Source organism: Peromyscus californicus, unplaced genomic scaffold, assembly GCF_007827085.1.
Source record: "Peromyscus californicus insignis strain IS unplaced genomic scaffold, ASM782708v3 Scaffold_19__1_contigs__length_69161282, whole genome shotgun sequence".
NCBI lineage: Eukaryota > Metazoa > Chordata > Mammalia > Rodentia > Cricetidae > Peromyscus > Peromyscus californicus.
The window spans coordinates 40,358,333-40,376,261 of NW_026294491.1; the positions used below are offsets into that span (position 1 = coordinate 40,358,333).

Sequence of the window (17,929 nt, forward strand, 5' to 3'; positions counted from 1 at the left end):
AGTAGTGGACAATACCCAAAGAAACAAGAAACCGTTAGTTTGACCTCTGATTAGCATAAACAAGGAGGTACACTTATTGTCATTTTAAAGATTTCATACGAAACCACATGAAAACATCACTAATTTACCTTTTGCTCTTGTATCTGGGCCTTCACCACTTTGAACTCGGCTGATGGAGGCTTCTGATTGGCCACAAGTTCCTCGGTGTCTGCCATCCAGCTGAGCAGGGACTCCAGGGCATCCTGGAACCTGCCACAGTGGAGCAGGGCCTCCTGCAGCTGGGCTGCTCTCTGAGCCACCTGCAAAGTTCCAGTTGTTCCAACTTATTTACTTGCTTCATTAAAGGAAGGAAGGAAGGAAGGAAGGAAGGAAGGAAGGAAGGAAGGAAGGAAGGACGAAAGGAAAAAAGAAATCTGCACACTAGACCCTACTTCTCACAATTATTCCCTAACTTGGCCACATACATTTCCCTTCCCTCCCTCTCCACATGTGAATGTGTGTGCAAGGCCAGAGACAGACTTTGTGTGTCTTCTATTACTTTCCACCTTAATTTGTGAGGCAGTGTCTCACCAAACCAACAGCTTGCCATTTAGACGGGATCCGTCAGGATTCCACCTGTCTCCAACCCCCAGGGCTGGGCTACAGGTCAGCGTCACCTGTTTTTAGGTGGGTGCTGAGGTTAAACTCAGGCAGGCACTTTACCTACCATCTCCCAGCCCTTTCTTTTCTTTGTTGTGTGCGTGTGTGTGCCTGTGTGTGCATATGTATCCTATGGCACTTTCCCCTCTGTTCACAACAAGATGCCATTCTTGGACTTTGCCACTGTCGCCACAGTAAGCAGAGCAAAACAATACAGTGGCAGCCAGGTCTATGATAATGGTAATGGAGCTACGGACACTCCCTAGGGAGGCCTGGAGATCCTACTTAGGATCCCTGCTATTATGCCACCCCCAGCTGCAAGTGATCTTGGGTGACGCTAAACTATATAGAAGTGAAAGGTTAATGCCATCCATGATGGGATGGGTCTTCGTGGTGACTTAGCTATTCGGCGGTGTGTGTGTGTGTGTGTGTGTGTGTGTGTGTGTGTGTGTGTGTGTATGTGTGTGTTTGTTATTCATGCTCTAGTAAGTAACCCCTCACTTATACCCTGTTTAAAAAAAAAAACTCAAACTCGTTGATCTCAAAAAGGTGGACTTCAGTGGAATCCCACTTTAGTCAGTTGTTAATGCCTATCTGGATGAATGGATGTTCACATGCGTCACTCCAAGAGAAGTTAACACAATAGGGATCCTGCATCCCTACAAGTCTGTGAGTCACAGGGGCAAAGGAGCTACCATGCCATGAGAGGCAAAGGAGCTACCACAGTAGGAGAGGCTTGAATGTTCTTTCAACACAGGGCCATCCACCATGGCTGCCCACAGTCACACCTGCTGGGGCTGCAGCCAGGTCTCTGTTGAAGTTGAGATAATGGCAGGGAAAGTCCTGTCTCGACCCATCAACTTCTGTCATTCACGTTCCCTGTCTACTGCTATTCAGTGTATGGCAACATGAAAAGAGGAAGCATGCTTGGGCACGTGCGGCTACTAGTACAAATACGACTACTAGTCCCCAAAGATGACAGTGAACAAGTACTGAGGGGTTCAAGGGACCGGGCAATTACCTTCTTATTGAGAGTTTTCCACCGTGCGTTGACATCATCCAGGTCACGCTCCAAACCCTGAGTGCAGGTGTTTGCAGCTGCACTCTGAATGAGGCCTTGACCTAACCAGTTCACATCTTGCTGCTTCACCTGCAAGGGTTCAATTTCTTCTTTCTGGAACACCTGCAGGTTGGGAGAACCATACTGTAAGAATTACATTACCCAACAACCACCAAATGTATAAAGACCATGTTCTTACTCATTACTTAGTAGAAGCTAGCAAGTGTCACTCAAGTGAAGGGAACCACTGTTACCGAGACATGGTTTACTATTACTTTGTGAGCATGAAATACAAACTTGTGACACCTAACAATATATCTTACATACATTTCATAAGGTCACTTACAAAACCAAGATAAGTATAATGGAATTTCCTATCAGCACAATTTAACTCTATGAAAAAAAAAATAGATAAAAAAATGCTAAGGAGCAAAGGATAAGATGCTCCTTTGGAGTCAAGGAATCCTCATGGGGGCAACTGAAGCTTGAGACTCAAGTTACAAGGGGAGAGACTCACTGGCAAGACAGCAAAGTAGGTCAAGAGGCCAAGGCCATGCCGACCCAAAGGGCCCAAATACAAGAGCAGCGAGCAGAGAAGGCAGAGGCATGTGGACACAGGGTACACGGGGTTCCACAACTACCGCAGGGGAGCGCCCAAGGTGACATGGTAAGACCCATAGGCACAGGGTGTTTCATCGCTGCCAGTGGCAGAGAGAAGGCTAGAGCTGACCCTGAACCTGACCCTAAGAGAAAGGGTAGGGTTAGAGCCTCTGGCCTTGAATCTCAGTTGCCCAGAGGAAAATTAGACCTCATGCCTACTATGACATAGTCCTCTCCTGAACATTGTAAACATCTCCATTGAAAGAAGGGGTACTTGAATTTTAATCATAAAATACGAAAGGAAAACTCAGTTCGCCAGATAACTTCAGGTGCACAAGTTCTGGTGCAGAAACAAGGACAATGTGAAAAACCAGGATAACACGTCTCTTCCCAAGACTGCCAATCCGTATGCAATGCTTCCAATTGGAATAGCCTGGAAGAACCCACAGTCAGAGAATTTGAAAGAACGGTGAAACTACGTTCAAACAACTCAAAGAGGATATGATTTACCCCAAAAGTACAAAAACAAAGATCCGAATGAAAAAAAGAACATTTCCAAAATCTGATAACAGAATCTAACAGAGCCATAGAATTGCCGCAGAAAACTCAAATTGAAATGATGCTAGGAAAAAAACAAACAAATCAAAAAGCCAAATTAAGAAATCTTAGTGGGAAGCCTTGCTCACAGAATGGAACATGCAGAAGACAGAGTAGGAGTTCCTGAGGACAAGGTGGAGGAATTAATCATTCAATAGAAGTCAACGACTGAACATGAGAAAGCCTTGGGACACCATGAAAAGACCAAGTCTTCTCATGACAGTGGAGACTGAGGAGGAGAGCTCTACACCAAAGGCACAGGAAAGATTGTCAAGACAGGCATGACTGAAATGATGCCCCCCCCCACGGCCCCTCATCCCTGGATCTGGACCCACACACTGGCTATGGTTTTCTCTCTGTTCGATACTATCCATCAATCTGCTGTCAACAGTTTCCTAGCACTCTCTCCCTACTGTCCATCCTATCCAACATACGGTCGACCCCGCAGTTGCTTGTGGCTTATAAAAGATGTACTATATTAGATTAAAATGCAAATTCACAGAAACGGAAATTACTGTTTTGCGTATAACAGTTCTATACCCTGGGCCTGCAAGGGTACCTAGACAGAAATATGTACTCAAGAGTTATTTGCCAAATGGGTATCAACACAGAAAAGATACACCTATCTTGGGTGGGTGCAATCAACCCCTTTCCAGGTAACAAACCATTTTTTTTAAACAGGTAATATTAATATTTATAGTGTCGGGCTTGGAGAATGCTATGAGAAAAAAAAATCAATTATTTTTAACTCATTGATGAAAATTTTACACAGATATTAAGGAAGAATAAGGTTTGGGATTCTGAGTCATTACACTGAAGGAAGCCAAAAAAGTAATTAATGGCTGGATAAACATAACATATGGAAACATAAGAAAGGCAGATACATTAAAAGAGCACTTCAGGAGAAAATTATAGACAGAGTGTGAGAAATAACTGTGAAGGATGTTGAGGCCAAGGAGACAATTCCCCAGCCCTGGCCCGGTGCTGAGCCCACAGGATACTTCTGTGTTAACTGTAAGAGCGAGTGTATGGGCATCAGCAAACAAACGAGCCATTGTTTCCTCTGGATGTCCCCGGTAACAAAAAGTTCAAGCTGCTTTTTCCACTGAAAATGCAGAGAGACACTTCTGTGCTGGCTAAGGAGTTCTATGTCAATTAGCAGCTTTAAGAAACACATACTGCAGACAGCAGCAGATACCCAATCAGTGTGGAGAAAACGTTACGTTCTCCTAAGCCTCAAAAAAGGTGTGACTCCTCGCTAAGTATGTCAACAGAAAGCTGCAACAGGGCACTGCGATTCTGCTTCTTTTCTATGGAACATTCTAAATTACTTAGCACTTCCAGAAGCTAAGTAAGGGGATGTTCAACAATCGACAAAAATATACTCACAGGGTCAAGAAAAGGATGCACTCTTGAATGTTATAAAATGTTTCAGGGGAAAACTTTTATTTCTATCTCAGTTTTCATGACCTTATTGATACAATGTTCTAGTAAACCGTCTGCAACCCTGATCTTGGTTAAAGCAAGGGTTTGTTATCACAGCAGGTCTCCATGAGTCTGTGATCATTCTCCAATACTCTTCAAGATGACCGCACCAACAGCTGAGTTAGGGGGAAAAGCCCAACTTCACGCATCAGCTATGAAATCCTTTATAGGGAAAAGGTCTTTTGCTAAACCTTTAAATGAGCAGAGCAGTTGCTGCAGGCTCAAGGAAAGGTGTGGACAGTGGGGCACGGAACACACAGTGCTTCTGGTATGTTTAGATTCCTTATCTCTGAGTGCTAACAAATACCCATAAAGACCTGCCCCTCCCACCCCCCACCCCACCCCCTCCCCACTCATAGCACACAAACACAGAGAGCCCTAAAATAAAATGAAGTTAACTCCGAGGCCAAGTTTACCAGCAGAGCTTAGGGGAAGCACCAAAATAGCCAGCTTGAATCTTGAGTGGGAAGACAAAAATTACAGGCTTGATGGACAAGCTCCACTTATTACAAGGCTGCACTCTCTACTGTCTTACCTCATCTGCTGCCCTTAAGAGTGAGGGTCTAGGAGGCCTGAGCAAACACACCAGCTCTTCTCCCCTCCCACACAGGGCCCCTGGAAGCTGGTGGGTGGAGTGCTCTGCAGACCACAACAATGTACTACTGTGCTTGTACCTTTATGACTAAGCCTGTTGCTGCTTAATAGCCTCAAAACAACTGCCCTTAAACGGCACTATTTGAACCCGCAATTTGTGCAGAAACCGAACATTAACCTAAATTAACAGTCGGGGAACTCTGAATGGACTGCAACAGCCACTGTCTGTATCCCCACAGCCCCCCACCCCCAACATCTGGGAATGATCATTCCCCAACGATCCCTAATTAATTTGTTACACCAATGGATTTATCAGTTGCTGGCATCTGGCAGGGTGCTAATCAAAGCCCTCAAATGAGTGACCGAATCTGATCATTATTACAATCATTCTTGACCAGTCTGAAACAGAACCACAGGCAGCTGCCGCTGTGGTTTTCCAATTCCATTAATTACCTGGGCCAACTGGAGGCCATTGCAGACTGGGTCCAACGTTCCTGCCTGGACCCCCGTTTTTCTGGGCCCTGTTTTCTTTTTTACTGGCATGAGCTGGCGGGAGCCTTTCTTCTGGGTCACCGCCATCTCCTGGGCAGAAAAGGGGGCTTCTACGTCACCCCTGGATGCCATGTTGCATTCGGCTGAATCATATTGGGTCGACAGTATCACATTTTCTAGCAAACCTGTGTTACCAAAGTCTACATGCCGCTCTGCTAGGTCTGCGGGAGAGAGTTCTAAACCCTGAAGGGGTTCCTTCCTACATTCCCTACTGTGTGCGGTGATTTGGGACTCCCCTTGTCTGAAAGTTGTCTCCTCTTCTTCAGAGTGGGAAGTCCACTCGTGTTCTCCACCTCTCGGCACGACTAATGCCTTGCACTTTGTATTCTCTCTCAACTGGCTCTGCACACAACCATCTTCACCATGGAGCGCCCTTGGACCATTCACACATTTGTTCCCCTGGAGTGAAGAAACATCCTGCAGAATCACCTGGACATTGTCATCGGGGTGGGGACTTCGACATGAAAGCAGGGGGATCTTCTGCTCACTGATAGAGTTAGCAGAAAAAAGTGGCCTATATTGCTCTGATATACGAATATCTTCAGCAGAAGACAGGCTTCTAATCTGTGGCCGGTCTCCACTTAAAGTGCCCTGTTTTTCTTCTTTCTCTGCGGGGGGACTACACAAACCGGAGTCTTCTTCCTCTGAGGTCTGAGAATTGGTGCCCCCATCTGCCCTTGCCGGCCTTGGTGACAGCATCTGGCACATCAGTAGGATCAACAAAAGGACTTTCACTTTTGTTTGCCTGATCCATAAAATTGGCTGGAACAAACATCCGCCATGACCTCCTGTGCTCTCGCTTTTCTGCTTGAGACTTGGGTTTGGGCGGACCGGTGTTTCGGATGACGTCACTATTGAGTTTGAGGGCATCAAAGATCGCCTTTTCATCTAGTTTGTTAGCTTCCCGACCTCTCAGCTCGAATATACTGGAAGAGGAAAGGGCACCATTGGAGCACAAAGAGCTACCATCCAGTGTCCGGTGACTGTAGGGCAAAGTCCGCTCTGTAAAATGCCTGGATGACAGGCTCCCTTTGGAACCTGAGTCTATCTGTTCATTTAGTCTAACTGTGTCATAGATCGACCGCTGGGGGACGTAACAGTCCTCAATATTCAGGTCCTCTTCCTCCTCACCCTTCCTGACACATGGAGGATTCTGGCGTAAACAGTCTGGTCTGCTGAGTGGCTTCCCCATTTTCCAGAGAGTCAAAACAAATATTGCAGCTTCTGACACCCGAAGGAAGAAATACAGTAAAACGTTTTCCGAAAAGGTCTACTTGTGAATAGAGCTGTGGTGCGTCCAGCATAAAGGCATAAATAACAAGGCATAGTGACTGAGGTGTTCACGGTCATCACCAGTGCATCCCTGTGAAACCTGCTTCTAAGAAGTAAAGTGCAACAAGACCCAGAGTTTAGCTCCTGCCACCTTCTGCAACTCTATCAAAGCTCCCTTCACTCACTCCCAAGCCCATAAAAACAAGCACACAGCTAATGGTGGCTTAAACACTCAGAACATTCCACTCTGAGTCCATTTCTCCTTTCAGTCTAATTTTGCGTGAGGTTTCCAGATTAAAGTTTCCAAACGAGCAAGCATTTTAACAGGCTGAACGTTAACTTCGGCAGAACTCTGGTTGACTGTAATCCACTTAAAAGATGGCTTGCAAAACTCCATGTCCTTTACAGACAAACTTCAGAAACAGACAAACACAAGAGCCATGTATTGTTCAGATTGGAAGGCACAGAACAGATTCTCCGAGAAAAATAAGTTAAGTTTGATGTTGTAAAAAAGTTAAATTTTTCTTTTAAATGGGAGGGGGAGCCATATATAAATAAACTCGACCCAACAGGCAGTCTTTCTTCCCATATTAAGCTTCTTTGAGGTTATCCAGAATTACCCAAAAGAAAAAAGGTCAGGGCAGTAAAATCCAGCAACCATTAAACCGTCAAGAAGCATGTCCAAAGCTTCTCTTTAAAAAAATTTCCCCCGGGACTCTTATCTGGTCTTCCTGAAGAAGGCTTCTTCCACCTGAGGCGGCTGCAGCTCGAGCTCCGGGCTTCCTCCCAGGCAGAGGCAGTTCGTAGGCAGCCGAAGCCCCAGCCGCTGCCCTCTGCCAGGGCAGGCTGCGGCCGCTCCCGCCGGGGCTCGGGCAGCGTCAGGGCAGCGGGGCCTCGCAGCACACCCAGCCCCGGCGGCATCGATCTGATCCGGTCCAGGGCGCGAGTCCCAGGCGGCCGCTCCGCTCCCCGCTACGCCCTCCCGTGACTTAACTTCGCAGTCATCCTGCCCACTCGGCTTCTTCCCCAGCCCAGAGCGGTTTCAGGGGGAGGAATCTCCAGGCCTAGAGGCTGCAAGGCAACAGCTTGGTGACATCAGCGGGGAGCCGGCCGGGTTCTGCAGCTGGGAGAGGGCAGCCGGGTTCAGATATCCCGAAACCCCTCCCGGCTTCAAGTCCCGGAGGGACCCGAAGGGCAGCGGCGGCGGCAGAACCTGACACCGGCGGTGGCTCAGGGACAGTCATTCCCACCGCTGGCTCACGGCTAAATGAAAGTTGGGGGGTGGGCTGGGGAGTGGAGTGGGTGGGGGCGGCCAGGTCCCTGTCCTTCAGCTGAAACCGCTGCTCTCCTGCGGTGACGAATCAGTTACTGAAGCAGGACCAACAGTCCCACTTTGAAGTCGCGTGTTTTTTTTTTTTTATCATTCCTCTTTAAAGCCCAAGTTCAAAACTGACTGTTCTCCGCAGTCATGGACCCCTGAGGGCACCTCGCCCCAGCACTGCTGACATGAATATTTGTAGTTACTAATATCCACACACAAATCTCTTGAGATTAACGCAAGGCCCAGGCACACAGGGAGCCTAGAAACTGACTGGTTACTTAATAAAATCACATCTACAGATTTTTATCTGTTCAACAAATGTTCTTACAAAAATACTGTTCAGCAAGCCAAACCTTAGCCTTTTTGGCAGAAATGACAAGAATTATTTAATAAACTCTATCCATTCTTGTATGAAATAAGCCACGCTGCCAGAAAACTACCTAGCTACAAAGGCAGGCAGACTCTTAAAAAAAAAAAATCTCATAAAATAATCATTCACGAACAAAACGGTGCTGACCCCAAATGAAGAAAGCAGTTGTGGTATATCTCTGGAATTTTTACAGAAATGCTGGGTGGGGGGAACTTCTGTACCTTAGGTATCCCAAAAATATTTCATAAGCCTGTAAGTTGAATTAAAATATCTTCACAACTAGAACTCACAGCTAACAATTACTAGATGCAGCTCAGGATGTGGTTATCATTTTAAGGTGAAAAGCACATTTATGCAGACATTCATACAGAAAAATCAATCAGGTCTAAAATGCCCATCAACACCCCGACCGACATTGATGTCCTGGTCCGGAACTGAAAGGTTTCAACCAGCACATGACTCTGTGGTGTCCAAGCATAGAGAAAGGAAAAATGTGTCCACAGCTACCATGCTGGAACACCGCACTGACTCCAAGGCTGGAAGCGAGTAGAAATCAAGGGCCTTGTTCTCAAACTCCCACCACCTTAGAAGCATAGAATGCTATCTACCCAAAGAAGTAGGGATCATTTCCATGAAATCCGGGACAGTACCTTTCTCCACACTGTAAGGTCCTTATCAACTTTTCATAAAGAATGGTCCTAACTCAGCCCACCTTAGGCTGAGTCATTAGCACAGTATTAACCCATCCTTGTGAAAGGCTAAGCGAAACATATAAATTTGCCTTTGAGACAGGCAGTGCATTGTAAAAACTTCATAGATAATTCATCGCTAAATTCAAGCATTCAAAGCAAGCGCTGGGGAAATGACGTCATGTCATCACGGCCTGTCCCCATCTTAAAGCGTAATGGGAAATAAAGACAATACAATGGGCACAGCACAGTCTGGGAGCAGGAAGCACCTCGGGAAAATGTGCTCTAGCAGATTATGTGTAAGCGTGAATTCTTATCACCTTAGTGATTTCAGCTTATTGTATTCTGGTTCCAGTTAGTCACTGTATCATTTGCAGTGTTTTGAGATGTCTAGCAATAATTCACATGTATGTGTTACTTGAGATCAATGGAAAGCTACATGTAGACTAACAAAGGTCAAACACGGGCTCGTCTTTCACCTTCTCTTTGTTCTATGTAGCTGCTTCAAAAGTGATAGTCCCCACTGCTGATGAGATCAGGACATGTTATGCTGTGCTACATACCAATCATGAATCGTTAGGGCACTCACATTTTCATGAGAGAAAAATACACTGGGTAAGAGGGCTTTTCTAAACAGTCAACACTGATAGCTCACACACAAAATCACAGTGCCGCTTTCAAGATGGAACGTAGCCACGTTACGTCTCGAGACGACCAAGCTAAATTCCCTGCTGTCTACTCAGACACGTCTACAATCAGCGCTAACTGAACCATAAGCCAAACAGCACCCTGCTGTCTCTTCATACTTCTCAAGTAAAATCCTTTCAAGGGAAAGTCTCGCAAGTAATCTTATTACCAAGTGCCACAAATCACTTTAAGGGAAGTCATTAAAGGCTAATTTTATAAACTTAAAACATGGAAATTTTAGACCTGAGAGACTGGAGACATTATGTTTACTATACCACGAAGTGGAAAATATGTAAATACACACTATATTATCTAGAAAAACTGACCAAATTCTCTCTTGGCCCAACAGTTCCTGAAATCTGGTTGAGAAACCAAATGAGAAATAGGAGTTTTGTGCTGTAGTTATGAAACAGGCATGGGGAGAGCAACAATTTTGTATTGTTCTTTCTGAAGTAGACAAGCCACTAGCTGAAGGAAGCTGTGAGTACCCTCCAGTTCCTAAACTCAAAACCGCCACACAAATGACGGCAGTGCTTGAGCACAGTCCTCCAAGTACGCAGCAGCCATTTCTTCCTTGGAAGGCAATTCACGGTTATTAGGAAGCAGCGCAGAGGAGGACGTTGCAAAGCACTAAATGTTTGGTGTCTGATCTGATGCAAACTGTCCACAGCCTCTTTAACAAACACCCATCATCCTTCCCATAACCACTGCAGCACTAACAGCACACATCTGTCCCACCTTCAGTGAGGTTCCTAGGTGCTTAAAAATATCCTGCACAGAAGACAGTCATCTATACATAAATCTTACTAATTGAAATAAACACATGAAATATCTAAAAGCTGATGTTTTCAAAGGCCGTCAAGCAAGCAAAACCAGCACGCACATTAATAACCTTATTCAACTTCCTTCAGAGAGCAAGAGCCACGCAAAATCTGAAAACACTTTCCCTATCAAAACCAGGATAAGAGAAACAATGTAATCTTGCCCTTCAGACGATTACAGATGTGTGTGTGTGTGTGTGTGTGTGTGTGTGTGTGTGTGTGTGTGTGTGAGAGAGAGAGAGAGAGAGAGAGAGAGAGAGAGAGAGAGAGAGAGAGAGTCGGTCCAGACATTTTCAGCTGACATGCTAGGTTCTTTTCTGCTCATTTGCATATCATCTATTAATATTTACTCAGTGATTAGAAGGCTGGAACCTAGGTCAGGAGTACAGGGCTAACCTAGCTTGAGACACCGTACCCAACCACATGATAAAAATTTTTAAAAAGTTTGCCCATCAAAATTTCTTATCAAGAAGCAGATATATAATAATTCCATATTAAAAAAGCAAAAGCATATTTTCTTGTCTCTTGTTCTCCTTTGCACACTTGGATACACACACTCAGACTTAAGCACCTTCCCACTTTAAATACTTATGGAGCTCTCTTTTTATTTAAGGAAGGACTATAGTGACTGTAGTGGGTGGTTTTTATGATCACTTTAAAGTTGGAACAGATAATTCACTTAAGAACAAAAACAGCAAAATGAAAACTAAATCCTGTTCTGGAAAACCCTGTCTGAAACTGTCTCGAAAAAAAGCTGCTTTTTCCCTTCATCTTTAATGAACTGACAGAAGAGAGCCATGTGCACAATCACAGCATCATCAGTAAACCCAGAAGGAGGCCCCTCCCTGCCAAGCTCCTTAAACAAAATTACGTTGTGTGTGTGTGTGTGCCCGCACGGGCATGGGGAAGGGGGGGGGGGGAGAATATGTGATTCAGCATGCACACAGAGGTCAGAGGTTACCCCATGAGAGTTGGTTCTTTCCTTCACCACGTGAAACTTGGGACACCAGGCCTTGGTGGCAAAGGCCTTTCCCAGAGCAGCCATCTTGCCAGCCATCAAGCTCCCTTTGACGGTTTGTCCTGGGTGTTCCTTATGTGGTGGGGGGAAGAGGGCAGCCACGTGTTAGGCCCACTTAGGGTGGATCAGAACATGGAGTTTGGCAAGACTTCATCAGCTTAGACGTGAAAGCGTGATCTCCGCATGGGGACTAGGAGCTTCCGTCTTGCCCACCAGATGTGGTGTTCTTTCATCCTAAAATCCTAAAGGCTGCTTTGATGTGGCTAAAGAATGGGATCTTCCTGTAAGCCCGTTCTTCTGGGTAGTTTCCATTGTGAAAATGTTTTCACCTTTGTAAATACTGAAGGAAGGCACACAGCCTGCTGGCTGACGGTCTATAACAGAAACCAGTCTATCAAGACATGTCCCTTACCCCAAACCTCTCCTAAACCAGAGTTATCTAGTTTCCCTTGTTCTCAACACAAATGGGTAGATTATTCATCTCTGATCTCTACTAACAATGTGAATACTACTATTAAAACACACTTTCTGGACATTTTAATTTTGCCTTTAAAAATAATGGTGACATCACAGTAGTTATATGGGGACCATTGAACCAGTATTTTAAGAAATCTGTGTGCAAACTTCCTGGTGTCTCCAGTGCCATGATATTTTGCATTTTATTTATCCAATATTCAAATACTGCCTGGGTTAGATAATGCCTACACCTGGACCAGACTAAAGTTATTATAGCATAATTGCATGTTCTGGTCTATGTCTCTGACTTCAACTTGACTTAAAAATTCTCTGTTCTATGAAATGTTATTTCCATTTTGAAAACAGAATTGCCAGTTCATATCCACTTGTACCAGAGACACTTGTGTGGAAAAAATGAATTACAAAGGAGGCAGCAAGAGCAGCCAGAATGAACAGGAAGTAGGGTCTAGGTGTATTTTGTTTTATATCATTTTGCCATGGACTAGAGAGAGGTAGGGGTCCAGAGTTAGCTAAGATGGGACACTACATATTAATTGTTCAGTGTCTTTGATCTTCACTGAAATCAATGTGAAATTAACAGTTCATGTGGTGATACTGATTATGATGATGAGAGGATCTGACTGACTGCTAATGACATCACAGGGACCACTGTACATACTGTAGCCAGTTACATAACTGTTTCATTAAACAAAAATGTGAATGCTGGGCAGAGGTGGCACACACCTTTAACACCAGCACTCAGGAAACAGAGGCAGGCAGATCTCTGTGAGCTGGAGGCCAGACTGGTCTATAAAGCGAACTCCAGACCAGCCAGGATGACAGTGAGACCTTGTCTCAAATAGATAAGTAAATAAATTATACACACACACACACACACACACACACACACACACACACACACACACGTGCATCTATATTACTTAACATAGCTTTCATTTGAAAATAATCCCGAGTTAGGGCTCTGTAAGCAGGAGGCCCAAGAAATCAAATAGATAGTTTAAAAATTGGCACTAACTAAAGAGGCATCAGTCTCTTGTCAATTTTTTTTTTGAATCTTCTTTTGATTGAGAGTGGACTGGAATGTTTGATTTAGAATAACAAGTTTTAAGTCATTATAGTTGAGTTGATATTTTTACCATAAATAAATTTTGCCTTTTTAAAAACAAAGTCAAATTAACAGTAATTCTTCAGCTCTACTTGAGGGGAGGGGGCAGGGAGCTCTGTACTTCAGTCTACATTACATGAGGTGAATGTCGGGCTCCCCACCGGCAAGTCATGTGGTAATTAATGACCACTAAGTTTCCGTCCTGCTCTCAAGCAGTGCACTGTGTGCTGAGAAAAACCATCACAGGATTTTATCCGTGACATCAGGGGGAAGGAAAGCCACTTGGTGGATTAATGTCAAACTGGATTATATTTGAAAGTTCATAATGAAAATAGGCCCAGCCCCTCAGTGCTTTTCTGTTTCATTCTTAGACATTATAATGACTGGCTTTTCACGCAATGTAAATTATTCTACTTAATTGGTTTTTAAATTTTCAAGAAATATATTGAAAATAATTCCACAAAAGACTACGACCCAACAGAAGCTAAATTAAGATCTGCATTACAGGCAGGGTCCTTTGCCACTTTAATAGAGACAGAGATAAACACTAAGGGGACAAGCTGTCTGGATCCACCTCACCCCCAGCACATTCACTGGGATGCTCATTATCACAGCCCTCACAGTGTGGACACCACGCCAGCTTCACACACACTGAGTTCACACTGTTCTTAAGTGGGGTTCCTGATGTTTTGGACCAAAATGAACGGTAACGGTGGCTTATTACTCAGGTTCATAACTTAGGCTACAACAAAGCCAATATGAAAATTTTCCAGAGGAAAATCAGGTCTAAAACACAAAGAATACAGCTGACATATGGCATTGTACGACTTTCACCAAAATACCCAGGCTGTGATATTATCACCTGTGTGACTCTGTGCAAATCACCAGCATCCATTGGCCTGTATAATAATTAGGGATGAACAGCATCTACTTTGCATGACTGATACTGCAATGTATTTGACACAGACCAAACCTAAGGTACACACACACCTACTACTTGCTGTCAATTATTACTTTTTTAGGGTACACACAAACAAATGACATCTATGTCTGTGTCTTCTCAGTTTTTAGAATTACAGATTTTTAAATCCCAAGCGGACTGCGCTCCCAAGGCATGTAATAAACTGTGGAATAGTCCTTTACACTGTGTGAATATATGCCACTGTGATTAGTTTAATAAAGAGCTGACTGGCCAAGAGCTGAACAGAACAGGGTTAGATGGGAGAGCCAAACTGAGAATGCTGTGGGGGAAGAAGGGCGGAGTCAGAGAGTTGCCAGCAGACGCAGAGAAGTAAAATGTGCATGCTGTACTGAGAAAAGGTATCAAGCCACATGACAAAGCATAGATAAGAAACATGGGTTAACATAAATGTAAGAGTTAGCTAGTAACAAGCCCAAGCTACTGGCCGAGCATTTGTAATTAATATGAGCCTCATTGTGTTTATTTGGGAGCTGCTGGTAGGACAAAAATGTCTGCCAACAATAAACAGCAAGTAGTGGTTATAGATATTCAAAGTTATCTTCAGAGTTCACTCACTTAAGCCCCATTACTAAAGACAAGCAAAGGTAACAGTATATCAGATGTAACAACAACAACAAAGTTGGGAAGTCCACTTAATTTCTATTCTTTCCATGGGAAACAACTGAACCTGAGCATTGAACACAAGGTCTCTCATATGCTGTACATTGAGAGCCCACCCTATAGTTTTACATATCTTGGTTCTGTCTGGTCTTCCTTTATCATAGAGGATAATGGTGCAAAATCCCTGTACTAGTCTTTGACAGAAAGTAAAACACATCTCATAAACAGAACAAGACCCATGACAACTTCAAAAGGTTTGTGGCACACAAACAGCACATGCTTGATAGTTTGTTAAGGATGCTTGACATCCCTGTTTCCAGAAATGAACCTATCCTTGTACCATGCTTCTGCTTTCATTGACATAAATGGACCCAAGTCCAAAGACACTGAAATAGTCAGTGTTTTAATGTAGGATTCCATTTATTACGTATCATTGAGGCTATGACGTGGCAGACATGACTTGGTCCAATCAAAAACAATTTACTTCTAATCACATCAGGCATGAGCCTCAGATCTGTATAAAACTAGGATTACAACATGAAATACCACACTGCCTTTAAAAATATAAACTCCTACAAGAAAAAAAAGTTTAAAGAAGAAATTAAATTAAGAGGGATGAGAAGACTCATTTAAAAGAGAAAGAATGGGAAAAGACTGCAATAAATCACTAGAGAAAATTCTGGGAGACAAACATCTGAAGCCTAATTCAAAACACAGCTCTGGTCACTACAGATGTCAGCTATAAATGGCATCAGAAATGACTCCACTGAGGTCAGGTCAAGCTTGCCTGGAACTTCTTCAAGTTCTCTTTGACTTAGTGATACCATCTAGGCCTTGGGACCATCCTGCAATATCTGATTATAATCATATATACTCATCCAGGCTTCTATACTATATGCCAGTCATTCTAGAAGGTTAAAATAACAACAACAACAAACCCAGAAAATTGCCTTGCCATACTAATTAGAAGCTTCCTTTAATAATAAAAACATTCAGGGAAAAAAACGTAAACTTCCCTACCTTAAACACGTCAAGCTGCTGGTTAATTGTCTCTGTTTCCGTCCCCACGGGACCTTGTGACTCTTCGTGTTCTTCGGCCTTCCCGAGCAGAGTGGAGAACTCTTCCAGTCTGCGGTAGAACTCCTCAAGCCGCTCAGTGGCACCTTCCACCTGCTCTTCTCTGGCTTTTGCTCGGTCCAGCAACTTGTTGCACTGTTTGCTCAAGGCTTCTAAGTCCCTTTTGATTCCAATGAGGTCAGGAGAGGTTTCTTCTGTGGCCAGCATCATCTTGCAGGTTTTGTTGGCATTGCCGTTGTTTGCTATGAGGGCTTCCAGTTTCTTCAGGAAGGTCTGTATGGCTGCCTTTTGCTTTTTCAGGGTTTCTCTCTCTCTCGCCACTGGAGCCATGCTATCCAGCTCATCGTCAAACTCTGTAAACTGAGAAAACATCTCTCGGATGGTATTCTGGAAGTGGCCAATACCCTGCAGCTTGGTTTCCAGGAAAGAACACTTCTCGTCCACTTGTTGGCTTAGTCTTTCATGCTCTTCAGCTAATGTTTCTGCTTGAAACAGAACATCAGCGGTTCCCTTTGAGGCTGCAGCTTCTATCACGAGGTCCTGGGCGAGCCTTTTTGCCAAGTCTACCTGATGCTTCAGGGTCTGGAGTGACTTCTGCTGAGTCTGGAGCATGGTCAGGTGCTTGTTACTGTAGGCCTGGGGCCCTAGGGAGTGATGGGCATCCAGCTGTTCTTTTGCACACAGGAGCTGCCTTTTGGCTTCTTTGGAGACTTCCTGGAAGTCTTTAAACTTCTGGGCCATGTTCTCCAGGGAGACTTTCTTACTCTGAAGCTGTTCGGTGACCCTGTCTACCTTCTGGATCAATGCCTTATTCTCATCTGTAACCACCTCTTTATCTACCTCACAGACACTGAGTAGGCTATTGACTGTGTTGTTGAGTAGCTCCACCATACCAAAGTGGTGGTCCATTTCCTTCTGCAGAGACTTTAACTCGGCAATGGAGTTCTCTGTCTCAGCAGGATCCAGGCAGAACTTGACTTTGTCCAGACTCTGGTGACATTTGTCTACCCACGGCTGCAGAGTTTCCACCTGCTCTCTGTACTTGAGGGCTTTTTCCAGTGAGTCTTTCAACTTGTCTTCCCTCTCGTTCACCTGTTTTCTGAATCGGTCCCAGTTGGTTTTAATCGTGTTAAGCTGTAACTGTAAGGCTGCTTTCTCCGCCCCCTGTGTTTTTAATAACAGGTTTTCACCTTCCGCAATGGTTTTTTCGTAAATGTTAGACTGCTCAGTGAAAGTTTTGCTGAAGTCTTTCTGAGCTTTAAGTAATGACTCCAAGACATCAAATTTGGCTGATATTGGGGGAGAGTTTCTTTGTTCTTCCTTCTTTGTGTCAAGCCAAGCCTGAAAATCCTTAGACATTTGCTGAAATTGGTGAGAGCTTGCACAGGCTGATTGAAGGTGCTGAACATGATTCTCTGAAAGGGAAACCACAAATGTATTATTTTACATGACATTCTTAACATTATCTCTAAAAAGTCAACGAAAATCTCCAAGTGATGGTATGCAATTATCCTAAAGCAGACTTTAGCACTGACTCTAGGAACTGTAAGTGAACTTGAGCTACTGATCGAGAGGGAAAAGGAGAGACAAACATAGTATGAGGCAACTAGGGAGGGAAGGCAGCTATTGGGTGAAAGCAAAAGCCATGGGATAGTAAAAATGAAGGTACAAGGCGTGGACATGACACACCAGGCCTGTTCTCGGAATGCCTTCTCCATGTCAGCGTGAGACAGATCGACAATGGTACAGCTCTGGATGTCTTAATCACTCACTTCTTTTTTTTTTTTTTTAATATTATTTAAAACACCTTTTCCCCATAAATATATTTGGATTATATTTCCCCTTTCCTAACTCCTTCCAGATCCTCCCCACCTCTCTACCCACACAACTTCAAGTTCTTCTTACTCTCTCTAAAATAATAACAACAACAATAATAAACCACCCAGGAAAAAAGAAAATCAGTAAGACACCCCCCCCACCACC

General features: G+C 44.1%; 2 protein-coding genes across 22 annotated transcripts in view; both read right to left on the bottom strand.

The window, feature by feature from the left end:
* Positions 1-17,929, bottom strand: part of Dst (dystonin) — a 437,229-nt gene that overhangs the window by 68,815 nt on the left and 350,485 nt on the right. For all 21 annotated transcript variants that reach the window (XM_052745196.1, XM_052745195.1, XM_052745215.1 and 18 more), the window contains 3 exons: positions 15,890-17,361; positions 1,661-1,822; positions 129-299 (listed from right to left, as the gene is read on the bottom strand). In XM_052745196.1, coding sequence (XP_052601156.1) covers positions 129-299; positions 1,661-1,822; positions 15,890-17,361 — 1,805 coding nt within the window. The remainder of the gene's footprint in view (positions 1-128; positions 300-1,660; positions 1,823-15,889; positions 17,362-17,929) is intronic.
* LOC128114872 (microtubule-actin cross-linking factor 1, isoforms 6/7-like) lies at positions 6,037-8,418 on the bottom strand. The gene has a single exon (XM_052745219.1). The coding sequence runs from the start codon at positions 6,717-6,719 to the stop codon at positions 6,147-6,149; it is 573 nt and encodes a 190-aa protein (XP_052601179.1). The 5' UTR covers positions 6,720-8,418; the 3' UTR covers positions 6,037-6,146.

What these genes read in the sequence shown, in the direction of transcription:
- LOC128114872 (XM_052745219.1), bottom strand. Translation starts at nt 6,719, where the DNA reads ATGGGGAAGCCACTCAGCAGACCAGACTGTTTACGCCAGAATCCTCCA.